We start from the raw sequence: 16,929 nt of genomic DNA on the forward strand, positions 1-16,929 counted from the left end.
GCTGGTTTAGATGGTGCAGGCTTAAGAGTATGTATCCTAGTTGACTAATTGCCTTGGCATATCCTGTTTGTCAGGACACTTGGTGATTGGTGAAAAAAACATGTAGGATATTATGACGTATCATTATTTCCTCACCAGATTCTTTGGATAACATAAATGGGTACGAATAGTAAAAATGCAGACAACCAAACTTTTGTTTTAGTTCTTGTGCATAACACAAGAATAAGATGCCGATTAATCACTCCAAATCCTTCAGCTGGCTGTATCTATACTTGTAATCTACTCTTGTAAATCTGACCAGGGTTACATAACAACAAAAACAACAACCACCTTCTGGTCAGTGGATGTCTTTGACGGAGTTAGTTCTGCTGCAAAATTTTGGACCCAGTTTCCAATCTTAGCATTATACAATCTTGAGTTGTGATGCTTCATATTGTTGGAATCCCTGCAAAAGGTCACAGTTGTTGCTCTTCTGTGATTACAGCCCTTCCTCCTACTACTTACTTTCCTTCTCTCATAGGCCTGCTCAAACTGGTCCTGACCAGTGCATTCAACAACACACCCTGTAACTCCACAGTTCCGATTCCTGTGCCCTACGTCTATATCATTAACATACCAAAATAGATAAGGAGTTATTGGCTGTCTTTATGTTATCCGAAGAATCTAGTGAAGAAATAGTTTCTGCTTAATTACCTAAACATGATTAAAAACAACAACAAAAAAACAAACAGTCGGTGTGAGTGGATGAATGCTGAGATAGGAGTAAGGCAGACTTTACTCGTCAGTGAATTAACCTGAAGTTTCTTATCTTCATGTCAGTTGAGTGGGAAAGGATAATGTTGATTTGATAATTGATAAATTAATATGAATGTGGAGAATGGTGGTGGTGATGGTGAGGAAAATGGAGAAAGGATTACGATGGGTGGGTCATGGTGTTGCTAGTAGTAATGGAAGGATAATAGTAGCAATAGTGATGATGATGAGGCTGAAGATAGTTGTGATGTTGAGAATAGCAGCAGAGATTTGTGGTGGTGGTGGTGGTGGTGGTGATAATGGTAGTTGTAGCAGCAGCATCATTGAACAGATTTCTGCATTTAGAAGTTACTGGTTTGGTTTTGTGAGGAGATCTAGACATGATTGAAATGATCTGTAAAACAATTTCGTTCCTAATCACAATGATTTGTTTGGGCTGGTGTTCAACCCTGGTCTCTGTAGTTTACTGAAGAGTAGAGCCAGTCTGTGATATGATTCATAGTAGAGAAGGAGTGGCGGAGGGGGGGGGATTGAAATTTGATTGTCCAAGAAGGACACATTTTCAGTGAGAGAAGACTAAAGACTTATGTGAATAGGGACTTTCTTCTGAAGAGTATTATAGGATATCAAGGAGCATGTCTTTTTACTGTTTGTGTGTGTCTGTGTGTTTGACAGCTATGGCCATTGAGCATACTACCCTGAGTAATGTCTGGTTTTTGGCATGTGGCCAGAGTTTGGTTATCAGCACTGGTTCTCAATGTTTTGAGGCTTAAGGTAATGGAAATAAATCTGTCAGTTTTGATACACATAAACACACACACATTCATGCTTACTCTCACACACTCACACATATGACAGTTCAGGTTTCATAGTAGGTGAGGGTCTCTCCTCCATATACATGGTTAGGATGTCAGTGTGTCTCAACTAACATTCCCTGGAGATATCTGGTGGTTATTCTTGACAGACCTGCTTATGTGAACTGGGCTGTTTAGAATTAAGTGTATTTGCCTAAATACACCACAAAATATTGACAGTAAAAAATGATCTGTGTGTGAGAGAGTGACAAAGAAGATTCACAAGCTTTTTTCGACTCTTTAGTTGGTATTTCAACAGGCTTCTAAAGTATGTCGCTCTTCTTAACATCAATCTGTGTGTAACCGGTTCAAATTGTTAGAAATTAGAAGATGGAAACAAATACAAAAATATTTATAGCAAAAGCAAAAGTTAGAAAATAAAATGAAAAATGGTTTTTGAATTTGTTTAAAACTATTTAAAAATGATGTATTTATCATTTTGTTTTTTAGTCTGTGACGAATGAAGATGTTACCCAAGAGGAACTTGGTGGTGCTAAAACTCATACAACAGTATCAGGTAAGTAGGTCTGTCTGTTTGTCTCATGTCTCCATGTCTGTTTATGTATTTAAGTGTATCTATTTGTTGGTTAATATGTCTCCCCCTTTCTTTTTTCCCCACTTTTGTATATCCCTCATGTTTATTTGTTTAATGTTCATTTTCTCCACGGTAGCATGGCTTAGATGGCTTTGTTATTAAGGCATTGTTTTATAGTCAGATGTCCTATGCTGTCACTAACTCTTACTTGTATTTCAAAGAAGAAATCTCTTATTTCAAACAATTTAGAAAGGTACGAAGCAGGCAGACGATGATTTGTGACAACAACACTGCTCCATAGCTTGTGACTTTTGTAAAGCAGAGAAGTAAATAAACACACACACACACACGTGCAGCAACATGTGGAAGTATGCACACATGTGTACAAACACATGTGTACAAAGCTCTGATTTTTTTAGCACTGCAAACTGAAAACTTAGATTAATTCTATAGCAAGTACCTTAGGTTACTCTTACTGGCATCACATAATGGAGAAGAGCTTCGATGCAAGAGTACTGGATTTGATTGTCTTGATTTCAGTTCTGATCTTTTGCGATTGTAGTTTCGAAATTTGCTATGTCAATTTCTGTGGAATTGACATAGCTTTTCATTCATTTATCCATGTTTGCTAAAAGTGAAGTACCTTCAATATACTGAAGTCATTTGAAAATTGGTTATGCTTCCCTTCTTACCAAAGCTATATGTGTGTCTGCCTTATCAAATGAAATCAATTTGACCCTCAGATTCAGCTCTGAGCATCTTGCAACATGTCTCTTATGTGACTGATATTTGCATTAATGACGTTTCTTCCTGCCATATCTGCTCTCATAGACCTCCACCTGGTTTTTATCTATTTCATCAAAATATATATTGATTTCTAACATTCGTAAAAAAACCAGAAATTTTTGAAGGGAAGGTGTATAAACAATTAATTCAACCCAAATATATTTATTGGTACCTTGGGATAAAAGGCAAAGATTTGAACTCACAGCTTAAAGGGATGTTCATTAAATACTTCTAGACGTCTGCAGACTTTCCAACTATGCCATCTACCTCTCTTGTCCTCTCCTTATCAACTGTATCACCATTACTATTTCTGCCATGCCCATCCTCACTTCTGCATCCTTTTATCTTCCCTAGCTTGTGGTTTATTGTTCATCTACCCTTCAACTCTACCCAGATTTTACAGCTTCCCCCAGGGTTTGTAGTTCTGTGAGTTGCCTGATGGCACCAAAAAACAAAAAAAAAAAAAGACTCCACCCAGTAAATGCTGTAAAGTGGTTGGTGGTAGGAAGGGCATCCAGCTGTAGAAATTATGCCAAAGCAGATATTGGAAGTCTATGCAATCCTTGGACTTGAACCATCCAACCCATGCCAGCATAGAATATGGATATTAAGCGGTGATGATGCTTTACCGTTATTTTTGCTACTCATTAAAAAAATATGTTAGCATTCTTTGTTTATCTGCATGTAGCAAGGCTGGAAGTACAAAGAGTTGTGAAAGGGAAAAAAAAAAAAATAAAATAAAATAAAAATAACCCGACAAATCCTTTGCATCAGTAATGCTAGCTTTCTTGCACGTAATTTTATCTCAATTCTGTAATCATTTTAATTTGTTTATCAGAGGAGGAATGAAAAAAAAAAGTGATGATAGGGAAAAGGAAGGGTTGATTGGAGGATAAGAACAACTGCTTTAAAGTATTTGCTAAGCTGATAGTTGTGGCCAAGCAGATACATCTGATTCACGTGTGACTATACTGAAAATGTATATTAACTCCTTTGATACCCAACTGTCTGAGTTTTGGTGCTGTGGTACAAAGCTTCTCATATTTGATACACATGAAACCTTCCGTCATAATTTTCTGCAAGAACTTTTTGCTGTGTTGCAAAAGTCGGTCGGCTTTGTAAGGAAAACTGTTAGCCATTCTATTTCATCTATTAACAATCTTGATTATCTTCATTATAATTAGGTTAAAGGTGGCGAGCTGGCAGAATCGTTAGCACAATTGAGTAACATTTATTTTAAGTTTTCCATTAACTGGTCTTGTTTTTTGAAGAAGGACTGGGGCAACAACAAATGAAATTGCTGGTATCCAAGTGATCTCTCTCTCCCTCCTTTCCATCTCTCTTCAACAATCTTACCCTACAATCCTGATCTATTCTCAGTTACTTGTCATTTATCAGCTCCATATGTTAGAGTGCGCTTACCTTGTTTTTTGAGATAACAGAATTGAAATCCAACAGCAGTAGCAGTTCTCCCATATGCTATCAGATAACCATTAGTTTGATATCCCTGTTTGTGTGTGTGTGTGTGGAAGCGGTTAGCGTTTAAGAGATATCTGTGGTAGTTCTGAAACCATGCGTATCCTAATCTCTAATCTGCAACCAATATCAATGGCAAAAATTTAGGCAAGTCTAAACAACTTAGATATAAATCTGGTGCACATAGTTTCTTCCCTGAGAGAAGAAAGATTTTTGGGTCTTGGAGAATTGTGAATCAGGAAATAAATATGTCTGAATTTTTTTTTTTTTTCTTGCTAAATTCTGTATCATTTTCATTTATTTATTTATTGTGTTCTTCATAAATTGCAGTAACTACCCTTGATACTCTTCATGTCAGTGCCGACAGTTTTATTTGCTTATTTCAGACACTGAAGTTTTTATTTTGTGGGTGTGGTGCATGTGTGTATACACACACACACACACACACACACACACTTTCATCTATTTTTCTTTTTGTTTTCTTCCTATATTTTTTCTGGTGTTCTCTGTCTGTCTGTCTGTCTTTCTCTATCTATATATAAATTTATTTATTTATTTATTCAGGTGGTTATTTACTTTTTTTCTTCCAAGGAATCGAATCTTTACTTTTTGGCTTTCTGAGAAAATATCTTTAGTTTTCCATTCCATACCTATATGCATACGCTATATTTGATTCTTGTGAAGGAATGCGTGCACGCACACGCACACACACACACACACACACACACACACACACACACAGAATGTATGAGCATCCATTTCCACACCATTTTCAATGAAAATGGTAACAGTGGTTAAAGCTTTTCTAAACAAAATGTCCCAACACTCACATGTTTCGTTGTCTTTAAACACCAGATGAATTAAAGCATACTTTACTGAAAAAACAAGTTTATTTGAAGCATATTTTCTATGGCTGGATTCCATTCCTGTCACTAACCCTCACCTGTTTTCAAGACCAAGAGATGCAAAGACAATCACATACACACGTTTTAAACACAATTCTTTCAGTTTCCATGCACCACATCCTTTCACAAGGCTTCGATTGGCCTCGGGCTATAGCAGAGAATGCTTGCCCAAAGTTTCCCACAGTGGGACTGAACTCGGAACTATGTGGTTGAAAAGCAAACTCCTTACCACACAGCCATGCCTATGCCTAAAAACAAAAACATTTGGCATTGTCTAAATTCACACAAAAGTGCTAAATCCCATTGAGAGTGACTAGCTTCCAGTTTGTAGCAAAGGAAATAAGGTTGGCTGATGACTGTAATAGGAGAACAGGAGATTAAATACTTTACAATATATTATTTCATTCTTCTACAATGTGAATGCAAGTCTCACTGGGGTCGACTTTGACTTTCATCCCTTGTGGATCAATATATATATTTATAAAACACATACTGGGCGTATAATCGAGGCAGTAGTTTCAACTGTATCCCTAACCTATATTTTTGGGGTCTCATTCTAATTGCTTTGAAATTAATGTTGTAGAACTTGTATGTACATACATACAACTATAATGTACTTGTACAATTGTATGTATATATATATATATATATATATGTATGTATGTATGTATGTATGTATGTATGTATGTATGTATATTTATAGGTGCAGGAGTGACTGTGTGGTAAGTAGCTTGCTTCCTAACTACATGGTTCCGGGTTCAGTCCCACTGCGTGGCACCTTGGGCAAGTGTTTTCTATTATAGCCTCAAGCCAACCAAAGCCTTCTGAGTGGATTTGTTAGACAGAAACTGAAAGAAGACCGTCGTATATATATATATATATATATAAAGGCGACTCGAGTTTCAGGGCTATTTCCCTTCGTCATGGCCGGTATGACAGACTTTAACAGACTGTGTGGATTTGTTAGACAGAAACTGAAAGAAGACCGTCATACCGGCCATGACGAAGGGAAATAGCCCTGAAACTCGAGTCGCCTTTATATATTTATATTTATATATTTATATATTTGATCCTTTATATTGAACACTCAATATTTCATCTACATTCAATACTTTCTTCCATGGTGCCATCCATTTTTATTTTATTTTATTTTATATTGTATATTGTATTATATATTGTATATTCCATATTCTATACCCCACATTAGTTCTGCAGGAATATAAATAAAACATAAAAAATAGACAGTGTTGGTACTCTTTTAAACAAAATAATATATATATATATATATATACACATACATACATACATATATATACATATATATATATATTCGATTATCAAAGAATATGTATATGTATTTTTCCCGATATGTATTTTCATACACTGTTTTTAACATTTTCATCTTATTATCAGAGAATGTGTGATAATCAGTATGTAACAATACAAAGTTCATACAAAGCTTTATACTTTAAATATATTTTATCATCAAAGAATGTATATATGCATTTTAATACTCAAACTGTTTTTTAACATTTTTTATTATTCTCAAAGACTTTTGATAATCTTTTTCTAAAAAAGTGAAACCGGTTAAGTTAATAAATATTTTTAAAATAAGTGCATTTTCAAACCTTCTTTCATATATATATATATATATATATATTTGTGTGTGTGTGTGTGTGTGTGTATATGTTTGTGTTTGTTTGTCCACCCCCCACCATCATTTGACAACCGATGTTGGTATGTTTATGTCCCCGTAACTTAGCAGTTCAGCAAAAGGGACTGATAGAATAAGTGCTAGGCTTATAAGTCCTGGGGTCGATTTGTTCAACTAAAGGCGGTGCTCCAGCATGGCCGCAGTCACATGACTGAAACAACTAAAAGGTGTAAAATAATATATACACCCCAAGTTCATTGTATGTGTGTACATATGTGGATATCTTTTTCTTTGTTTCTTTCATTGAACTACGGTCATACCGGAGCACTACCTTGAAAGGTTTAGTCAAAACAAACCAACCCCAGTAGTTATCAAGTTTGGTACTTACTCTGTTGGTCTTGTTTGCTGAAACTGCTAAGTTATGGGGATGTAAATGAACCAACACTCAACTAATCGGGATGGGGGTATCAAACAGACATTCATATGCATGCACACACACATACACATATGTACGTACACTAGTGTAGCTAGAATGTGTGCCATCTGGGGCAGCCTTTCTATCCCCCCCCCCCCCGGACCTCACAGAAAACCACATATTGCCTACAGTAGACCCAAAAGTACCACCCCTTTAAAAGTGCTGCCCAGGGTGGACCGCCCCTACAACCCCCTAACCAAGTTAGTATGTACATATATATATATATATATATATATATAGATATGTATATATGTATGTCTGTACAGTTTCTGTGTGCCAAATTCACTTGCAAGACATTGATTCCCAAGAGTACAGTAGAAAACACTTGTCCAAGGTGCCGTGCAATGAGATTGAATTCAAAATCACACAGTTGCAAAGCAAGCTTCTTAACCACACAGCCATGCCTGTTCTATAATCTATGTTTAATCATATGTATACATGTATATATGTGGCACCAGTAGCAGGACACAGGCTACCAAATTCGCACTTTGCTATTGCCATTTATCCTGATGTCGACCCTGACTGAACGGAACTGTTGTCAAATACTTTCCAAGTTTGACTATCCCATCTTTTTTTCCACGTATAGTGTCTCCTTGTCTTGACACTGTCTCCTTGTCTTGACACTGTATGATAGCTGTGAAGGAATGTCACGGTCACATTGTCATTCATTTCCAATATTTTGCGAAATCCTGTTGAGCCTTTGGGAAATATTACCTTGCTTATAAACAAGCGAGGGTTGATGACAGGAAGGGTGTCCAGCTGTACAAAATTTGCCTCAAACAGATTCTATCCAGCTCATGCAAGCATGGAAAAGTGGATATTCAATGAATGAATGAATAAGTGAGAGTAGCACTCAACACGTCTGGTAGGAGTTGTAAATATCTTTAAAAACATGTTTGCATTACATTCCCTCCTTATCAATTAAATCCATCGCCTTAGCTCCAGACTACATTTCTGATTAAGTCTACATGCATAATTGGGTCATTTCATTAAAATAGTTGGTGGCTTTTTTTATTCCTTTTTTTCTTTCAGGTTTTTCTTTTTTTTTCTTTCAGGTTTTTCTTTTTTTTCTTTAGTGATTGTAAAAATGTTTTTATAATTTACAATTTAGTGATTGTAAAAATATGTTTTTATAATTATGTAGTCAAGATTTTAAAAACGTAAAATTGTTTATTTTTCAGGTGTTGCCCATCTTGCATTTGAAAATGATGTTGTTGCCCTGAGAGAGTTAAGAAATTTCATGAACTTCTTGCCACCCAGCAACTTGAAACCTTCTCCTATCCGCAAATGTGACGATTCTCCGTAAGTTTGACTGCTTTTTTTTTTGTCTATTTTTTTTTTTTGTCAATCTAGATTTCCAAACAATGTTGTTTTGTGATATTTCATCAACAGAGCAAAAAGGAGTAGAATGAATAAACTGAAAGCGGATAAGGGTTGTCAGATACATTTACATGGTCCATGCCAGCCCCCACTGCCCTGACTGGCTCCTGTGCTGGTTGCACGTAAAAAGCACCATCCGAATGTGACCGATACCAGTGCCGCCCGACTGGCTCCCATGCCGGTGGCACATAAAAAGCACCCACTACACTTCCGGAATGGTTGGCATTAGGAAGGGCATCCTGCTGTAGAAACTTTGCCAGATCAGATTGGGACCTGGTGCAGCCTTCTGGCTTGCCAGTCTTCAGTCAAACTGTCCAACCCATGCCAGCATGGAAAGCTGTTGAGCTTTTAATACTTTTCTTCAACCCCTTTAATTCTTAATATCATTTCTGTTCGGTTTAAGTCAGACCTTTTTGTATCTAAACATACAGACATTTTTTTGTATTTCATGTATTTAATATACTTTGTATATTAACCTGCCCAACTTTTTTATCCTTACATTTAGCATTAAGTAAAGGGTAAATTTTTCATCTTTTTCTATTTCTAACAGAGACCGACTTGTCAAAGGCCTCAATACAGTTGTACCACTTGAATCTACAGCAGCCTATGATATCAAGGATGTCATTCTGGGAGTAAGTAAAATTCAAAATAAATTGTTGTGTATTCATTCACGTCTCCATCAAGATAACATAGCGTACATTTAATGCACACAATCTGCACCATCAGTTGTTTACTTAAGACTTAATTCATCCAGATAAGCAGACTCCACCTATCAATAGTTTGTAGTTTAGTTGAAAATCTTGCAGTATTCTGCTCTTCTTTCACTTATTTAGAATATATATATTTACATATATATATTTATGTGTGTTTATATGAATGTTTTTCTATGCCAAACTTGATATTTGTTTTAATGTGCGCGTTGTTCATGTTTGTTGTAAGTTTTAAGGGCTTTGATTTAAATTAATTATCAAACGAGGCATGTTTTTTCTAGTTTACTTTATATTAAAACTTTGCTTTCATGTAATGCTTTCGTGTATGCCTTCTCATTGATGCCTTTTCATTGGAATTGTGTGTAGTGTGTGGGCATGCATATACATACGTGTGTGTATGTGTGTGTGTGTGTATATATATATATATATATATATATATGTATGAATGAACTGAACTGAACTGGCACTTTGTTGCTTATGATGACAAGCATTCCAGTTGATTCGATCAGCGGAACAGCCTGCTTATGAAATTAACATGCAAGTGGCTGAGTACTCCACAGATATGCATACACTTAATGTAGTTCTGAGGGAGATTCAGCATGACACAGAATGTGACAAGGCTGGCCCCTTTTGAATTACAGGTACAACATACTCTTGCATGCAAACACACTTGCACATGCTCGTATCCAAATATGTATGCATGCCTATGCACATGCACACAACACATGCACTGCATGTATGCAAACACATGCATGGAAACACATGCGCACACACACATGTGCACATACACACATGCACACACAATCTCACACATGCACACAAACACATTCTTGCATGCAAACACATTTGCATACATACACTCATGCAAACAAATGCACATGTGTGTGCACACATGCATCTGTATGCACACATGCATCTGTATGCACACCTGTGCACATACACATGAACCATGCACTGCATGCATGCATTCACACACACACACACACACACACACACACACACACACGTGTAATTGATTTTCTGATGGATGATGAGTTCAACATGTGCAAAGGTAGAGTTAATTATGTTTTGATTTACTTGCCAGATTATCGATGAACAGGATTTTTTTGAGATTATGCCAAATTATGCCAAAAACATTGTTGTGGGATTTGCAAGGATGAATGGAAGAACAGTTGGGTATGTTGCTAATCAGCCCAAGGTGGCAGCAGGTATTGTATCTCTCTCTTTTGTCTGTCTGTCTGTCTTTCTGTCTCTCTCCCTCCTGTATGTTTTTCTTCTGGGAGAGCCTGTCTTATTCTCTGATGAAAGGCTCTTATCAAAAGTATTAGATATTATTCTCTCTTCATGGCAAACTAACTGACCATAAGCCAACAAAGAAATCTCTATATTGTTGCTTGACCTTCTAGAAATAACAATCAAATCTCCTGCCAATCATACCTGCAAGGCTTAAAAAAATGATAAAGATGAGTGTATTATTAAGCATGATATAGCATGGATAGTCTTCATCACCACCACTTGTTTCTTAAAGAGATGGGATGGTTATGGCTTCAATAATTTTGGTTACAGTTCAACATGTTGGCTTTTGCTAACTCTAACTGCTTCTCATTTTGAACTCTACTGATTATATTCTGTCTCTGTCTTCCTCTGTGTATGTATGTGTATATATATATATATATATATATATAGTCAGTAAATAGTGGGGATGTGTTAACCGCACGTGGAGAAATAATAGGAAAATGAAAAATAATAAGGCAGAATGCTAAACTGGAAGCATATTTTAATAAAGATTTCTAACCGGCTTTCATTGGGAAGCAAATTTTCAAGAAGAGGGACAATGAAAATGTTTTTTACAAAGAAGTACAAAATGAGGAAAATAATATATAAAAATAATAATATATAAAAAAATAAATATACCAGAAAGAATCAACAAGGAGAATCTTTTCATACAGAAATTCCAACCATTTCTTAACACACATACCCCTCAGTGACCTTATTTCTCTAGGTACAGACATAAACTTCCTGTTGAAAAAGAGTTCATAACTCCAACTAAAAACATTTGCCTCCCCTTACATACACTTCCTGCTTTGACACCACACTTCCTGCTTAACACAAACTTTTAGCCCTTTTTTTAAACCTAACACAACTCTCAATTCTCATGCATCCTTATTTTTCCAACCATTATCTACATGAATTACCATTGAACTTCAAAAGCTCAAGGACAATATAATGTATTGGTATATTTATTTTCATATATATTATTTTTTTTTATATATTATTTTCTTCATTTTGTACTTCTTTGTAAAAAACATTTTCATTCTCCCTCTTCTTGAAAATGTGCTTCGCAATGAAAGCCGGTTAGAAATCTTTATTAAAATATGCTTCCAGTTTAGCATTCTGCCTTATTGTTATTTTTCATTTTCCTATATATATATATATATATATATATATATATATATTATATATGTATGTATGTATGTAATGACAATATAGTATTGGAAATAACTAATCATTTTTTTTTTTTCCCCATTATATTTCTTTATTCCACATCTGTAGGTTGTTTGGACATAAATGCATCTGTGAAAGGAGCTCGTTTTGTTCGCTTCTGCGATGCCTTTAACATTCCTCTAATCACATTGGTAGATGTCCCTGGATTTCTTCCCGGTGAGTGTCGTACACATTTTTTGTTTGCCTCCATTATTTTTGTTACTATGGCTTCAAGTCTCAATCAACCAAATGTTGTTGTATTGCATCTGGAGCAGAGTATTCAGTTCTGCACACCTCATGTTAGCTGAGCTGTCAAGATCAGATCATCTAGGAGCATTACCAGATAGTTACCGGCTTTCTCTCCAGGAGATCTTTTATCTCTTATTCGCCACTGGATTTAGTATGTTTCTAAATCTCTCACAGAGATTTATGCAGTAGCAGCACGATAAAGTGATAGTATGTTGTTAACTTAATGTGACAGTCCCATAAAAGGGAAGAATGCTACTGTTATTTAGCCCTAGAAAACACCTGTGTCAAGCCCAACAGGAAACGATGTTTCCTTGGGCTAAATAACAGTAGCATTCTTCCCTTTTATGGGACTGTCACATTAAGTTGACAACATGCTATCACCACAGGATTTGTTACGTTCACTGATTAGTTATGAGCTTCTAGCCTGATTTGGCTTGGCTTCTATGACTGAAATTTGCTGTGAATGCTCATCTTAAACCAGATTCAAGGCTGCATGTGATCACTGTGGGTACTATGAAATGAACAGAGAACATCTGTAGCTTTAAGCTTAGCCAGAGTACAGTAAACTGTTTTCTTTTACATACCCTGTATCAGCAAGCAATAACATTTTGTCATAATGATTTCATAACTCTAGTGTAAATCTACCACAATCTGTAATTAAAAATAAATAAATCAAAATATGTTGCATACATTAGCTCTTAATACACAATACTTATTAAGTTATAGAATTTAAAAAAACAATCTCAATTCAGCTGCCTTGCTCTGTGGAGTTACATTGTTTAAAATTTATAGGATCAGCCCCACTGGGATTCTGTTTCTTATTTTCCACAATGACATTATTGTCATAAGTAAAACGTAGTGGTTACAATTGTGAAATAAAACTGGGCTGCATTCATTTGATTCACTTGAAATATATTTCTGTACTCGAGTGGCATTCTCTGTGGAATTACAAATCAACTGAAAGGCAGTGTTTGAAATATTTAAATGCTAAAAAGAAAAAAATGTTTATTGATAATGATCACAATAGTAATTTCTCCTGTAGGTACAAGGTCGTAAACTACTGGGGAAGCGTCTAATATAACTGGTACTACTTGATCTCATATAGATTAATGGTAAACAAAACATCTTGTAGCAATTTGAATTGTGTGTGCGCTTGTGTATAGACAGGTTGTTTGAGCTAAAGTCGATAGTTTGTCCCTCTCTCTCCTGCCTTAGTCTTTCAACACTTAGCATAAAGCCATCTTCCCCACTCAGATACTACCTTCTTATTCTGTGGTGGAATCTTTTCCATTTTCCCTGTTCTTTTCCTGTCTTGCAAGATACTTTGCAAACCCACTAGTGCTGGTGGCTCAAATAAAACACCCAGCACCCACTGTAAAGTGATTGGTTTTAGGAAGGGCTTCCAGCCATGCCATGGCAAAGCTGACAATTTGATGCAACCTTGTGGCTCACTGGATCCTGTTAAAACCATTCAACAATGATATTTTCAGTTACAGAAACTAGTTGATCCATGTTATCAGTATCAAAGCTATTCAAAGCAGTTGAGCATTTATTGAGCATTTATCAGACTTGGTTGAGTCATACACTTGTTTCTATCAGTAAAGCAATTTACTTTGCTACAAAGGATGTAATTCTTACTTTTGCTGTCCTATGAGCTATATATATATATATATATATATATATATCCATATCCAAGGACCCCCTTCGGTCATGAATGACCATGGGATTGTCACCTAGAAAGTTACCCTTCGAGGCACAAGTCTGAGCAAGGTTGTTTGTGGAAGGCCAGCAGTCGCCCATGCATACCAGCCTCCCCTCTCCATGCCATCGATGTTATCCAAGGGAAAGACACTTGCCCAAGGTGCCACTCAGCAGTGGGACTGAACCCGGAACCGTGTGGTTGGAAAGCAAGCTTCTTACCACACTACCACCCCTGGACCTATATATATATATTTATCGTCATCAGGTAGATGTACCTAAATACTGTTACTTTTATAAAAAGTCACAAATCCTTTTAATTTCAGGCACAAGTCAAGAATATGGTGGAATAATTCGTCATGGAGCAAAGCTTCTTTATGCTTTTGCTGAAGCAACCGTTCCTAAAGTAACTGTGATCACCCGAAAGGTAACCAGCAAAGACTATATGTATTTTTTTTTTCCTTTTTGTGTTCTTAACATTTAAAACAAAATTAGTGTATCTTCAACTAGCACTCCATGATATCCCTCTTCAATAATCCCTTCGGCCTGTACACTATGACTGCGCCGCATATGGCACTCTTCCCACACTGTTTTGCACATGCTCATTTATACTAACTAGTATAGTTCACTTAAGCAATCACGGGGGTGTACAGATTTCCCCGTACAACAATTGGTATGGATATGTAATGCAATACTGATGAATAACGAAGTGCCTGGAGATCCAGGTGGAAGGAAACTACAGACAAGGAAGACTTGAGCAGAAATGTGGAAAACTGATTTTGGGATGTTGGATGTCAGGCTTAGGTGCAAGTGTGGCTGTATGGTAAGAAGCTGGCAGAAATGTTAGCACGACAGGCGAAATGCTTAGCGATATTTCATCTGTCTTTACGTTCTGAGTTCAAATTCCACCAAGGTTGACTTTGCCTTTCATCCTTTCGGGGTCGATAAATTAAGTACCAGTTACGCACTGGGGTTCGATGTGATTGACTATATCCCTTTGTTTGTCTCCTCTATGTTTAGCCCCTTGTGGGCAATAAAGAAATAAGAAGCTTGCTTCCCAATCTTGTTGTTCCAGGTTCAGTCCCACCTCATGGCACTTTAGGCATGTGTCTTCCACTATTGCTCCAGGCTGACCAAAGCATTGTAAAGGGGATTTGGTGGATGGAAATCCATTGTGTGTGTTTGTGTCTTTATGTTTGTCCTCCACCACAAAGACTGGTGTCAACTGGTGTTGACTTGTTTATGTTCCCGTAACTTAGTGGTTCGGCAAAAAGAGATCAATAGAATAAGCACTGAGCATACAAAATATAGTACTGGGCCCAGTTCTGCACAGGGACATTCAATTCAGAGATTTGCAAAGCCATTATTACCATTTCATCTTTCACTATTCTAGCAATAATCATTGTTACACGTTAGAATAAATAATTATTTGGATCACACTGTTAATAAATTGAATATAAGACTACTAACAGTAGCTATTTCAACACATTATTCCAGTTCAAATTACTTGCCAAAAATATCTACAAGAATGGAATATATAATATAGGTTATCTGTAATTTTACTTTTAGCAGTTGTTGATTTTATTAGAATTTCATTATTCTCATTAAGATTCTGTTACCATCCTGTATTTATTATTTAACATTTCAGTTTGCTTTTAGGCTTCTCGAGGGATTACTGGGAAAATATAAACTAAGTTGTTTCGTAATAAGGTGTTTAAAACAGAAAGTTTTGAAATTCTTGTTTTGTTGCTCACCATCATCATCAACATCATCATTGTTATCAATTTTTCCATGTTTATTAATACTAGTCTTCCCCAGCACATTCTCACCATTTCTTGTGCTCTTTCGTCATCTCCTTCATGAGTTTTAACCTTCTGAAATCATTTTTCACCACTTGTTCCCATGTCTTTCCTGGTCCGTCTCTTCCACAAGTCTCTTCCTCTCGTATCAGTTGGTATTTTTCTATCAAATAGTCATCCATCATACATGTCACAGGTTCAGCTCAGTCTTCCTCCTGGTGATGATGATGATGATAACAATTCTCTCTTTCCCACATGCACACACACTTTCTGTCCCCTCTTTTGCTTAACATTGAAGTTTCTTTTTGCTGCTTTCCATTCAGGCCTATGGAGGAGCTTATGATGTGATGAGCTCTAAACATTTGCGAGGAGATATGAACTATGCTTGGCCAACAGCTGAAGTTGCCGTGATGGGAGCAAAGGTAAGGTGCTGTTTGGTCCTGGAATCAAGCTTATGATGTAGCAATTGTAAGTGCAACACCATGACCCCCTCCACACACACACACCAGGCCATGCACTCACACCCACACACAAAAAAAAAAAAATCATTTAAAGGTCCATATCTCCAATACGTGCTCAGAATTATTGATTTTAGGTATTGAATGTAACTGGGGTTTGATATTCTTATGTTTATGTGACTTTTTTCTCTTGAAGGGTGCCGTCAAGATTATATTCCGTGGTGAAGATAATCAAGCTAACGAAGCAGAATATGTGGATAAGTTTGCTAATCCTTTCCCAGCAGCTTCTAGAGGTAAACTTCTTTACTTTGAAATCTCTCCATCTCTCCCTCTCTATTTGTGTGCGTGTATGTGTGTTACTGTCTCCTTACCTTGATATCATGTGTTGTCTGGCCATGGGGAAATATTACCTTGCCTGGAAACAAATGAAGGTTGACGACAGGAAGGACATCTGGCTGTAGAAAATCCACTTCAAAATTCCATCCAACCCATGCAAGCATAGAGCAGTGGATGTTAAACCAAAGAGGGAGGTATACCTCTATCTCGTTCTATGTGTGTGTAACATCTTTTCTTTCAAATACATTAAAGACTCGACTATTCAATTTGGATCTTTTTTTTTTTTCCATTTTAGTTCTTTTAGTTTGGAACAATAACACTTCTAAATCAGCCCAGTAACATTTCAAGACCTTCCCAACATCTTCTTCAGAATGAAA

At 36.5% G+C, this 16,929-nt stretch overlaps 1 protein-coding gene across 1 annotated transcript in view; it reads left to right on the forward strand.

The window, feature by feature from the left end:
• Positions 1–16,929, forward strand: part of LOC106873570 (propionyl-CoA carboxylase beta chain, mitochondrial) — a 55,145-nt gene that overhangs the window by 36,668 nt on the left and 1,548 nt on the right. Inside the window, exons 9-16 of the mRNA XM_014920999.3 lie at positions 2,058–2,124; positions 8,620–8,740; positions 9,369–9,450; positions 10,613–10,736; positions 12,082–12,189; positions 14,286–14,386; positions 16,082–16,180; positions 16,413–16,509. Coding sequence (XP_014776485.1) covers positions 2,058–2,124; positions 8,620–8,740; positions 9,369–9,450; positions 10,613–10,736; positions 12,082–12,189; positions 14,286–14,386; positions 16,082–16,180; positions 16,413–16,509 — 799 coding nt within the window. The remainder of the gene's footprint in view (positions 1–2,057; positions 2,125–8,619; positions 8,741–9,368; positions 9,451–10,612; positions 10,737–12,081; positions 12,190–14,285; positions 14,387–16,081; positions 16,181–16,412; positions 16,510–16,929) is intronic.

The sequence above is a fragment of the Octopus bimaculoides genome, chromosome 19 (genome assembly GCF_046866305.1).
Source record: "Octopus bimaculoides isolate indiv1 chromosome 19, ASM4686630v1, whole genome shotgun sequence".
Taxonomy (NCBI): domain Eukaryota; kingdom Metazoa; phylum Mollusca; class Cephalopoda; order Octopoda; family Octopodidae; genus Octopus; species Octopus bimaculoides.